Genomic DNA, 11,614 nt, shown 5'->3' with positions numbered 1-11,614 from the left:
AATGCTGTTTTTCTGGATCTGCTCTATGCCTGTGTGGGGTGGGGTGAAGGGGCACTGGGAACCACAGACCAGGCTTCGCCTCCCTGCTGCAGCAAAATAACCCCAAATCACCCCCAGAATGGCAAGGGAGGCACTGCAGGGCAGGGACCCTCCTGCCCTACTCTGGCTGTACCTTGGGCAGCTGTTTTTCCACTCCCTGGTCCTGCAACCAACCAAACAATCACTACACTGGCCAGAAATTGCCTGGAAATCTCATCTCCCTTTATTGCTCATTTCCCACCCCAGCTCCACAACCTGGGGGCCATGGAGCACCCGGCGACCCCAGCTCCACGGGTCCGGGCGGCAGCAGGTGCATTGAGCCCCCATCCCCGACGCTGGTGACGGTGCAGCCCCCGCTGCCGCTCAGCACCCCGAGCTTCATCCTGGCCCAAAACTCGGTTCCCTGGAGCAGCTGCAGCACCCACCACAGCTCTGGGGGGGCACAGAGAACAGGAGAAAAAAAGAATCCCCAAACCCAAATGTAGAGAAGCCTCAGCGCTGCAGGACGAGCTCTCCCCTCCCGATGCTGCTGGAGAAGCCGCCGGTGCCATTGTGGCTGTGGGGCAGGCGCAGGACCCCGTCGCAGAGCCCGAGGAGCTCAGACACACCAGTTGTTGCTGGGGAGATCCCAGATCAGGGTTTGGGATCCCGAGAGGAGCTGCCGGCCCAGGGGGCCCAGGTGGGTGCCCCGCTGCCTCAGGCACCGCGGGGGCTCTCGGGGCTGGAGCAGCTGCCGGTGCCCACGTTGGCGTCAAAGGGAAGGAAGTGGTCGCTGGAGAGGAGTGATCCGGTGAAGGTGTCGCTCCAGTCGCTGGGACTGAAATCGCTGCTGGACCAGCTGGGTTCCGAGGGCTCCTTGTTCAGGAGGAGCGATGGCAACGCCGAGGCACCGTTCAGCTCCCGAGCGCTGCCGAGCAGGGAGCCCCCGAGGTCGTAGGGGAACGTCGCGGCTGTTGCCTGCGCTTTCAAACCCGGATGATCCACCAGCTCCTCCACCACCTCCGGTTTCTTCTTGGAGCCCTTCCTGCTGAGCGGGACCACCCTGATGCTCTGGCCGCCCAGGTGGCCGAGCTCCACCAGGGCTCTGTGGGCGCTCCCCAGGCTCTCGTACTCCACCAGCGAGCAGCACCGGCTCAGCAGCTCGGGGAAGCGCAACGCGTATTTGCACGCATCCGAGGGCAGCTTGCGGCCCGGGAGCAGGATGTGGATGGAGGCGATGGCGCCAAAGGGGCTGAACATCCTCGTGATGGTCTCCAGGAAGTTCTTCTGCAGCAGCGACAGCGCGTCCTGCTCGCAGGGCAGCAGCTCCCAGGCCAGCAGCAGTTTGCTGGGGGGGATGCTGAGCCGGGACTCAGGGATGGGGACACGCCGCCACACTTTGGTGCCCTCCTCGTTCGCTTCCAGCAGCTCTGAGAACCGCAGGGTGTAGAGCGTGAGCTTCCAGTCACGCGTCAGGAATTTCACCTGTGGAAGAGATAGGGGTCACCACGTCCCCATGAGCGTCTCAGGCAGGGACCACCCTAAGCCTGCTGTCCGGGCAGGCTGCGACCCCATCAATCTGAAACCACAGCAAAGCAACGTCGCCATGCCACATGATCATCTTTGGGGTTTGCAGGAGAACGTTCCCAATGGGCTCTGGAAATGGCAACCTGGACCTCCCCATACAGCCCAGCAGAAGCAGCCAGAGGACACCCAGACACACGGACACCCTCCACCTGAAGACCACTTCGCAGCCCCACTGGCCGGCACCGGGAGCCACCTGCCTTCTTGAAGGACGTCAGCAGTTTGATTCTGACAAAGCCCATCTTGTTCTTCTGGACGTGTTTCAGCAGGAAAGCGTCCTTGGCCAGGTTCTCATCAGAAAGGTAGAACTCCACCTGGGACACGATCCTCCAGACCAGCTGTGGGTCAGAGATGGAGCAGCTGCGGTCCAACAGATCAGCCCCCAAGGCATCGCTCACGTTGCAGAAGCTCCTGGCAGAGCAGTGGGGACACAGGCGTGCGCTGGTGGCCTTTGGGATGTCAGCACTGCCCAGTCTCTGCCACGAGTGCAGCAGGGACACCAGCTCTGCCCGGAAAGAAGGAAGGAAGGAAAGAAGGAAGGAAGGAAGGAAGGAAGGAAAGAAGGAAGGAAGGAAAGAAGGAAGGAAGGAAAGAAGGAAGGAAGGAAGGAAGGAAAGAAAGAAGGAAAGAAGGAAAGAAGGAAAGAAGGAAAGAAGGAAAGAAGGAAAGAAGGAAAGAAGGAAAGAAGGAAAGAAGGAAAGAAGGAAAGAAGGAAAGAAGGAAAGAAGGAAAGAAGGAAGGAAAGAAGGAAGGAAAGAAGGAAGGAAGGAAAGAAGGAAGGAAAGAAGGAAGGAAAGAAGGAAGGAAAGAAGGAAGGAAGGAAGGAAGGAAGGAAGGAAGGAAGGAAGGAAGGAAAGAAGGAAGGAAAGAAGGGAAGAAGGAAGGAAAGAAGGAAAGAAGGGAAGAAGGGAAGAAGGAAAGAAGGGAAGAAGGAAAGAAGGAAAGAAGGGAAGAAGGAAAGAAGGAAAGAAGGAAAGAAGGAAGGAAAGAAGGAAGGAAAGAAGGAAGGAAAGAAGGAAGGAAAGAAGGAAGGAAAGAAGGAAGGAAAGAAGGAAGGAAAGAAGGAAGGAAAGAAGGAAGGAAAGAAGGAAGGAAAGAAGGAAGGAAAGAAGGAAGGAAAGAAGGAAGGAAAGAAGGAAATTAGGAAGGAAAGAAGGAAATTAGGAAGGAAAGAAGGAAATTAGGAAAGAAATTAGGAAAGAAATTAGGAAGGAAAGAAGGAAGGAAAGAAGGAAAGAAGGAAAGAAGGAAAGAAGGAAAGAAGGAAAGAAGGAAAGAAGGAAAGAAGGAAAGAAGGAAAGAAGGAAAGAAGGAAAGAAGGAAAGAAGGAAAGAAGGAAAGAAGGAAAGAAGGAAGGAAAGAAGGAAGGAAAGAAGGAAGGAAGGAAAGAAGGAAGGAAAGAAGGAAGGAAAGAAGGAAGGAAAGAAGGAAGGAAGGAAGGAAGGAAGGAAGGAAGGAAGGAAGGAAGGAAAGAAGGAAGGAAAGAAGGAAAGAAAGAAGGAAAGAAAGAAGGAAAGAAAGAAGGAAAGAAAGAAGGAAAGAAAGAAGGAAAGAAAGAAGGAAAGAAAGAAGGAAAGAAAGAAGGAAAGAAAGAAGGAAAGAAAGAAGGAAATTAGGAAAGAAAGAAGGAAAGAAAGAAGGAAAGAAGGAAAGAAGGAAGGAAAGAAGGAAAGAAGGAAAGAAGGAAGGAAAGAAGGAAAGAAGGAAGGAAAGAAGGAAGGGAAGAAGGAAGGGAAGAAGGAAGGGAAGAAGGAAGGGAAGAAGGAAGGGAAGAAGGAAGGGAAGAAGGAAGGAAAGAAGGAAGGAAAGAAGGAAGGAAAGAAGGAAGGAAAGAAGGAAGGAAAGAAGGAAGGAAAGAAGGAAGGAAAGAAGGAAAGAAGGAAAGAAGGAAAGAAGGAAAGAAGGAAAGAAGGAAAGAAGGAAAGAAGGAAAGAAGGAAAGAAGGAAAGAAGGAAAGAAGGAAAGAAGGAAAGAAGGAAAGAAGGAAGGAAAGAAGGAAGGAAAGAAGGAAGGAAAGAAGGAAGGAAAGAAGGAAGGAAAGAAGGAAGGAAAGAAGGAAAGAAAGAAGGAAAGAAAGAAGGAAAGAAAGAAGGAAAGAAAGAAGGAAAGAAGGAAAGAAAGAAAGAAGGAAGGAAGGAAAGAAGGAAAGAAGGAAGGAAAGAAGGAAGGAAAGAAGGAAAGAAGGAAGGAAAGAAGGAAGGAAAGAAGGAAGGAAGGAAGGAAAGAAGGAAAGAAGGAAGGAAAGAAGGAAGGAAAGAAGGAAGGAAAGAAGGAAAGAAAGAAGGAAAGAAAGAAGGAAAGAAAGAAGGAAAGAAAGAAGGAAAGAAAGAAGGAAAGAAAGAAGGAAAGAAAGAAGGAAAGAAGGAAAGAAGGAAAGAAAGAAGGAAAGAAGGAAAGAAAGAAGGAAAGAAGGAAAGAAAGAAGGAAAGAAGGAAAGAAAGAAGGAAAGAAAGAAGGAAGGAAAGAAGGAAGGAAAGAAGGAAAGAAAGAAGGAAGGAAAGAAGGAAGGAAATTAGGAAAGAAGGAAGGAAATTAGGAAATTAGGAAGGAAAGAAGGAAATTAGGAAAGAAAGAAGGAAATTAGGAAAGAAAGAAGGAAAGAAGGAAGGAAGGAAAGAAGGGAAGAAGGAAGGAAAGAAGGAAGGAAAGAAGGAAGGAAAGAAGGAAGGAAAGAAGGAAAGAAAGAAGGAAAGAAAGAAGGAAAGAAAGAAGGAAAGAAGGAAGGAAATTAGGAAAGAAGGAAGGAAATTAGGAAAGAAGGAAGGAAATTAGGAAAGAAGGAAGGAAATTAGGAAAGAAGGAAGGAAATTAGGAAATTAGGAAGGAAAGAAGGAAGGAAATTAGGAAGGAAAGAAGGAAGGAAAGAAGGAAGGAAAGAAGGAAGGAAAGAAGGAAGGAAAGAAGGAAGGAAAGAAGGAAGGAAAGAAGGAAGGAAAGAAGGAAGGAAAGAAGGAAATTAGGAAGGAAGAAGGAAATTAGGAAGGAAAGAAGGAAATTAGGAAGGAAAGAAGGAAATTAGGAAAGAAATTAGGAAAGAAATTAGGAAGGAAAGAAGGAAGGAAAGAAGGAAGGAAAGAAGGAAGGAAAGAAGGAAGGAAAGAAGGAAAGAAAGAAGGAAAGAAAGAAGGAAAGAAAGAAGGAAAGAAAGAAGGAAAGAAAGAAGGAAAGAAAGAAGGAAAGAAAGAAGGAAAGAAAGAAGGAAAGAAAGAAGGAAAGAAAGAAGGAAAGAAAGAAGGAAATTAGGAAAGAAAGAAGGAAAGAAAGAAGGAAAGAAGGAAAGAAGGAAGGAAAGAAGGAAAGAAGGAAAGAAGGAAGGAAAGAAGGAAAGAAGGAAGGAAAGAAGGAAGGAAAGAAGGAAGGGAAGAAGGAAGGGAAGAAGGAAGGGAAGAAGGAAGGGAAGAAGGAAGGGAAGAAGGAAGGGAAGAAGGAAGGAAAGAAGGAAGGAAAGAAGGAAGGAAAGAAGGAAAGAAGGAAAGAAGGAAAGAAGGAAAGAAGGAAAGAAGGAAAGAAGGAAAGAAGGAAAGAAGGAAAGAAGGAAAGAAGGAAAGAAGGAAAGAAGGAAGGAAAGAAGGAAGGAAAGAAGGAAGGAAAGAAGGAAGGAAAGAAGGAAGGAAAGAAGGAAGGAAAGAAGGAAGGAAAGAAGGAAAGAAAGAAGGAAAGAAAGAAGGAAAGAAAGAAGGAAAGAAGGAAAGAAAGAAAGAAGGAAGGAAGGAAAGAAGGAAAGAAGGAAGGAAAGAAGGAAGGAAAGAAGGAAAGAAGGAAGGAAAGAAGGAAGGAAAGAAGGAAGGAAAGAAGGAAGGAAGGAAGGAAAGAAGGAAAGAAAGAAGGAAGGAAAGAAGGAAAGAAAGAAGGAAAGAAAGAAGGAAAGAAAGAAGGAAAGAAAGAAGGAAAGAAAGAAGGAAAGAAAGAAGGAAAGAAAGAAGGAAAGAAAGAAGGAAAGAAGGAAAGAAAGAAGGAAAGAAGGAAAGAAAGAAGGAAAGAAGGAAAGAAAGAAGGAAAGAAGGAAGAAAGAAGGAAAGAAAGAAGGAAGGAAAGAAGGAAGGAAAGAAGGAAGGAAAGAAGGAAAGAAAGAAGGAAGGAAAGAAGGAAGGAAATTAGGAAAGAAGGAAGGAAATTAGGAAATTAGGAAGGAAAGAAGGAAATTAGGAAAGAAAGAAGGAAATTAGGAAAGAAAGAAGGAAAGAAGGAAGGAAGGAAAGAAGGGAAGAAGGAAGGAAAGAAGGAAGGAAAGAAGGAAGGAAAGAAGGAAGGAAAGAAGGAAAGAAAGAAGGAAAGAAAGAAGGAAAGAAAGAAGGAAGAAAGAAGGAAAGAAGGAAGGAAATTAGGAAAGAAGGAAGGAAATTAGGAAAGAAGGAAGGAAATTAGGAAAGAAGGAAGGAAATTAGGAAAGAAGGAAGGAAATTAGGAAATTAGGAAGGAAAGAAGGAAGGAAATTAGGAAGGAAAGAAGGAAGGAAAGAAGGAAGGAAAGAAGGAAGGAAAGAAGGAAGGAAAGAAGGAAATTAGGAAGGAAATTAGGAAGGAAATTAGGAAGGAAATTAGGAAGGAAATTAGGAAGGAAATTAGGAAGAAATTAGGAAGGAAATTAGGAAGGAAGGAAATTAGGAAGGAAAGAAGGAAGAAGGAAGGAAAGAAGGAAGGAAAGAAGGAAGGAAAGAAGGAAGGAAAGAAGGAAGGAAAGAAGGAAGGAAAGAAGGAAGGAAAGAAGGAAGGAAATTAGGAAGGAAAGAAGGAAGGAAATTAGGAAGGAAAGAAGGAAATTAGGAAGGAAAGAAGGAAATTAGGAAGGAAGAAGGAAATTAGGAAGGAAAGAAGGAAAGAAATTAGGAAGGAAAGAAGGAAAGAAGGAAGGAAAGAAGGAAGGAAAGAAGGAAGGAAAGAAGGAAGGAAAGAAGGAAGGAAAGAAGGAAAGAAAGAAGGAAAGAAAGAAGGAAAGAAAGAAGGAAAGAAAGAAGGAAAGAAAGAAGGAAAGAAAGAAGGAAAGAAAGAAGGAAAGAAAGAAGGAAAGAAAGAAGGAAAGAAAGAAGGAAATTAGGAAAGAAAGAAGGAAATTAGGAAAGAAAGAAGGAAGGAAAGAAGGAAAGAAGGAAGGAAAGAAGGAAAGAAGGAAAGAAGGAAAGAAGGAAGGAAAGAAGGAAGGAAAGAAGGAAGGGAAGAAGGAAGGGAAGAAGGAAGGGAAGAAGGAAGGGAAGAAGGAAGGAAAGAAGGAAGGAAAGAAGGAAGGAAAGAAGGAAGGAAAGAAGGAAGGAAAGAAGGAAGGAAAGAAGGAAGGAAAGAAGGAAGGAAAGAAGGAAGGAAAGAAGGAAGGAAAGAAGGAAGGAAAGAAGGAAGGAAAGAAGGAAGGAAAGAAGGAAGGAAGGAAAGAAGGAAAGAAGGAAAGAAGGAAAGAAGGAAAGAAGGAAAGAAGGAAAGAAGGAAGGAAAGAAGGAAGGAAAGAAGGAAGGAAAGAAGGAAGGAAAGAAGGAAGGAAAGAAGGAAAGAAAGAAGGAAAGAAAGAAGGAAAGAAAGAAGGAAAGAAAGAAGGAAATTAGGAAAGAAAGAAGGAAAGAAAGAAGGAAAGAAGGAAAGAAGGAAGGAAAGAAGGAAAGAAGGAAAGAAGGAAGGAAAGAAGGAAAGAAGGAAGGAAAGAAGGAAGGGAAGAAGGAAGGGAAGAAGGAAGGAAGAAGGAAGGGAAGAAGGAAGGGAAGAAGGAAGGAAAGAAGGAAGGAAAGAAGGAAGGAAAGAAGGAAGGAAAGAAGGAAGGAAGAAGGAAGGAAAGAAGGAAGGAAAGAAGGAAAGAAGGAAAGAAGGAAAGAAGGAAAGAAGGAAAGAAGGAAAGAAGGAAAGAAGGAAAGAAGGAAAGAAGGAAGAAGGAAAGAAGGAAGGAAGAAGGAAGGAAAGAAGGAAGGAAAGAAGGAAGGAAAGAAGGAAGGAAAGAAGGAAGGAAAGAAGGAAAGAAAGAAGGAAAGAAAGAAGGAAAGAAAGAAGGAAAGAAAGAAGGAAAGAAGGAAAGAAAGAAAGAAGGAAGGAAGGAAAGAAGGAAAGAAGGAAGGAAAGAAGGAAGGAAAGAAGGAAAGAAGGAAGGAAAGAAGGAAGGAAAGAAGGAAGGAAGGAAGGAAAGAAGGAAAGAAGGAAGGAAAGAAGGAAGGAAAGAAGGAAGGAAAGAAGGAAAGAAAGAAGGAAAGAAAGAAGGAAAGAAAGAAGGAAAGAAAGAAGGAAGAAAGAAGGAAAGAAAGAAGGAAAGAAAGAAGGAAAGAAAGAAGGAAAGAAGGAAAGAAGGAAGGAAAGAAGAAGAAAGAAGGAAAGAAAGAAGGAAAGAAGGAAGAAAGAAGGAAAGAAGGAAAGAAAGAAGGAAAGAAAGAAGGAAGGAAAGAAGGAAGGAAGAAGGAAAGAAAGAAGGAAGGAAAGAGGAAGAGGAAATTAGGAAAGAAGGAAGGAAATTAGGAAATTAGGAAGGAAAGAAGGAAATTAGGAAAGAAAGAAGGAAATTAGGAAAGAAAGAAGGAAAGGAAGGAAGGAAGGAAAGAAGGGAAGAAGGAAGGAAAGAAGGAAGGAAAGAAGGAAGGAAAGAAGGAAGGAAAGAAGGAAAGAAAGAAGGAAAGAAAGAAGGAAAAGAAAGAAGGAAGAAAGAAGGAAAGAAGGAAGGAAATTAGGAAAGAAGGAAGGAAATTAGGAAAGAAGGAAGGAAATTAGGAAAGAAGGAAGGAAATTAGGAAAGAAGGAAGGAAATTAGGAAATTAGGAAGGAAAGAAGGAAGGAAATTAGGAAGGAAAGAAGGAAGGAAAGAAGGAAGGAAAAGAAGGAAGGAAAGAAGGAAGGAAAGAAGGAAGGAAAGAAGGAAGGAAAGAAGGAAGGAAAGAAGGAAGGAAAGAAGGAAATTAGGAAGGAAAGAAGGAAATTAGGAAGGAAGAAGGAAATTAGGAAGGAAAGAAGGAAATAGGAAAGAAATTAGGAAGAAATTAGGAAGGAAAGAAGGAAGGAAAGAAGGAAGGAAAGAAGGAAGGAAAGAAGGAAGGAAAGAAGGAAAGAAAGAAGGAAAGAAAGAAGGAAAGAAGAAGAAGAACAGAAGGAAAGAAAGAAGGAAAGACAAGAAGGAAAGAAGAAGGAAAGAAAGAAGGAAAGAAAGAAGGAAAGAAGGAAGAAAGAAGGACGAAGGAAAGGAAGGAAAGAAGAGAAGAAAGAAGGAAGAAGAAGAAGGAAGGAAAGAAGGAAAGAAGGAAAGAAGGAAGGAAGAAGGAAAGAAGGAAGGAAGAAGGAAGGAAAGAAGGAAGGGAAGAAGGAAGGGAAGAAGGAAGGGAAGAAGGAAGGGAAGAAGGAAGGGAAGAAGGAAGGGAAGAAGGAAGGAAGAAGGAAGGAAAGAAGGAAGGAAGAAGGAAGGAAGGAAAGAAGGAAAGAAGGAAAGAAGAAAGAAGGAAAGAAGGAAGAAGGAAGAAGGAAAGAAGGAAAGAAGGAAAGAAGGAAAGAAGGAAGAAGGAAGAAGAAGGAAGGAAAGAAGGACAGGAAAGAAGGAAGGAAAGAAGGAAGGAAGAAGGAAGGAAAGAAGGAAGGAAAGAAGGAGGAACGAAGGAAGGAAGAAGGAAGGAAAGAAGGAAGAAAGAAGGAAAGAAAGAAGGAAGAAAGAAGGAAAGAAGAAGGAAAGAAGGAAGGAAAGAAGGAAAGAAGGAAGAGGAAAGAAGGAAGGAAAGAAGGAAGGAAAGAAGGAAGGAAGGAAGGAAAGAAGGAAAGAAAGAAGGAAGGAAAGAAGGAAAGAAAGAAGGAAAGAAAGAAGGAAAGAAAGAAGGAAAGAAAGAAGGAAAGAAAGAAGGAAAGAAAGAAGGAAGAAAGAAGGAAAGAAAGAAGGAAAGAAGGAAAGAAAGAAGGAAAGAAGGAAAGAAGAAGGAAAGAAGGAAAGAAAGAAGGAAAGAAGGAAAGAAGAAGGAAAGAAAGAAGGAAGGAAGAAGGAAGGAAAGAAGGAAGGAAAGAAGGAAGGAAAGAAGGAAGGAAAGAAGGAAGAAAGAAGGAAGGAAAGAAGGAAGGAAATTAGGAAAGAAGGAAGGAAATTAGGAAATTAGGAAGGAAAGAAGGAAATTAGGAAAGAAAGAAGGAAATTAGGAAAGAAAGAAGGAAAGAAGGAAGGAAGGAAGAAGGGAAGAAGGAAGGAAAGAAGGAAGGAAAGAAGGAAGGAAAGAAGGAAGGAAAGAAGGAAGAAAGAAGGAAAGAAAGAAGGAAAGAAAGAAGGAAAGAAAGAAGGAAAGAAGGAAGGAAATAAGGAAAGAAGGAAGGAAATTAGGAAAGAAGGAAGGAAATTAGGAAAGAAGGAAGGAAATTAGGAAAGAAGGAAGGAATTAGGAAATTAGGAAGGAAAGAAGGAAGGAAATTAGGAAGGAAGAAGGAAGGAAAGAAGGAAGGAAAGAAGGAAGGAAAGAAGGAAGGAAAGAAGGAAATTAGGAAGGAAATTAGGAAGGAAATTAGGAAGGAAATTAGGAAGGAAATTAGGAAGGAATTAGGAAGGAAATTAGGAAGGAAATTAGGAAGGAAGGAAATTAGGAAGGAAAGAAGGAAAGAAGGAAGGAAAGAAGGAAGGAAAGAAGGAAGGAAAGAAGGAAGGAAAGAAGGAAGGAAGAAGGAAGGAAAGAAGGAAGGAAATTAGGAAGGAAAGAAGGAAGGAAATTAGGAAGGAAGAAGGAAATTAGGAAGGAAAGAAGGAAATTAGGAAGGAAAGAAGGAAATTAGGAAGGAAAGAAGGAAATTAGGAAGGAAAGAAGGAAAGAAATTAGGAAGGAAGAAGGAAAGAAGGAAGGAAAGAAGGAGGAAAGAAGGAAGGAAGAAGGAAGGAAAGAAGGAAGGAAAGAAGGAAAGAAGAAGGAAAGAAAGAAGGAAAGAAAGAAGGAAAGAAAGAAGGAAAGAAAGAAGGAAGAAAGAAGGAAAGAAAGAAGGAAGAAAGAAGGAAAGAAGAAGGAATAGGAAGAAAGAAGGAAATTAGGAAAGAAGAAGGAAGGAAGAAGGAAAGAAGGAAGGAAGAAGGAAGAAGGAAAGAAGGAAAGAAGGAAGGAAAGAAGGAAGGAAAGAAGGAAGGAAGAAGGAAGGGAAGGAAGGAAGAAGGAAGGGAAGAAGGAAGGAAAGAAGGAAGGAAGAAGGAAGGAAAGAAGGAAGGAAGAAGGAAGGAAAGAAGGAAGGAAAGAAGGAAGGAAAGAAGGAAGGAAAGAAGGAAGGAAAGAAGGAAGGAACGAAGGAAGGAAGAAGGAAGGAAGAAGGAAGGAAGAAGGAAGGAAGAGGAAAGAAGGGAAAGAAGGAAAGAAGGAAAGAAGGAAAGAAGGAAAGAAGGAAGAAGGAAAGAAGGAAGAAGGAAGGAAAGAAGGAAGGAAAGAAGGAAGGAAAGAAGGAAGGAAAGAAGGAAGGAAAGAAGGAAGAAAGAAGGAAAGAAAGAAGGAAAGAAAGAAGGAAGAAAGAAGGAAGAAAGAAGGAAAGAAGAAGGAAAGAAGAAGGAAAGAAAGAAGGAAAGAAGGAAGAAAGAAGGAAGGAAGGAAGGAAAGAAGGAAAGAAGGAAGGAAAGAAGGAAGGAAAGAAGGAAAGAAGGAAGGAAAGAAGGAAGGAAAGAAGGAAGGAAAGAAGGAAGGAAAGAAGGAAGGAAAAGAAGGAAGGAAGGAAGGAAAGAAGGAAAGAAGGAAGGAAAGAAGGAAGGAAAGAAGGAGGAAAGAAGGAAAGAAAGAAGGAAAGAAGAGGAAGGAAAGAAGAAGGAAGGAAAGAAGGAAGAAAGAAGGAAAGAAAGAAGGAAAGAAAGAAGGAAAGGAAAGAAGGAAAGAAAGAAGGAAAGAAGGAAAGAAGGAAAGAAGAAGGAAAGAAGGAAAGAAAGAAGGAAAGAAGGAAAGAAGGAAAGAAGAAGGAAGGAAAGAAGGAAAGAAAGAAGGAAGGAAAGAAGGAAGGAAGAAGGAAGGAAGAAGGAAGGAAGAAGGAAGGAAGAAGGAAGGAAAGAAGGAAGAAGAAGGAAATTAGGAAGGAAAGAAGGAAATTAGGAAAGAAGAAGGAATTAGGAAAGAAAGAAGGAAAGAAGGAAG

The 11,614-nt window shown here is 43.0% G+C and overlaps 1 protein-coding gene across 1 annotated transcript; it reads right to left on the bottom strand.

The window, feature by feature from the left end:
* Positions 1 to 216: 216 nt before the first annotated feature.
* LOC135578133 (la-related protein 6-like) lies at positions 217 to 1,940 on the bottom strand (the record flags this gene model as incomplete). The annotated part of the gene is made up of 2 exons (XM_065048363.1): positions 217 to 1,515; positions 1,755 to 1,940. Coding segments are annotated over 2 exons (966 nt in total), but the record flags the coding sequence as incomplete, so codon positions are not given.
* Positions 1,941 to 11,614: the final 9,674 nt, after the last annotated feature.

This window comes from Columba livia, unplaced genomic scaffold (genome assembly GCF_036013475.1).
Source record: "Columba livia isolate bColLiv1 breed racing homer unplaced genomic scaffold, bColLiv1.pat.W.v2 Scaffold_752, whole genome shotgun sequence".
In the NCBI taxonomy this organism is placed as follows: Eukaryota; Metazoa; Chordata; class Aves; order Columbiformes; family Columbidae; genus Columba; species Columba livia.
The sequence above is the reverse complement of the archived record's forward strand: the minus strand, read 5'-3'. Positions and strand labels throughout refer to the sequence as shown.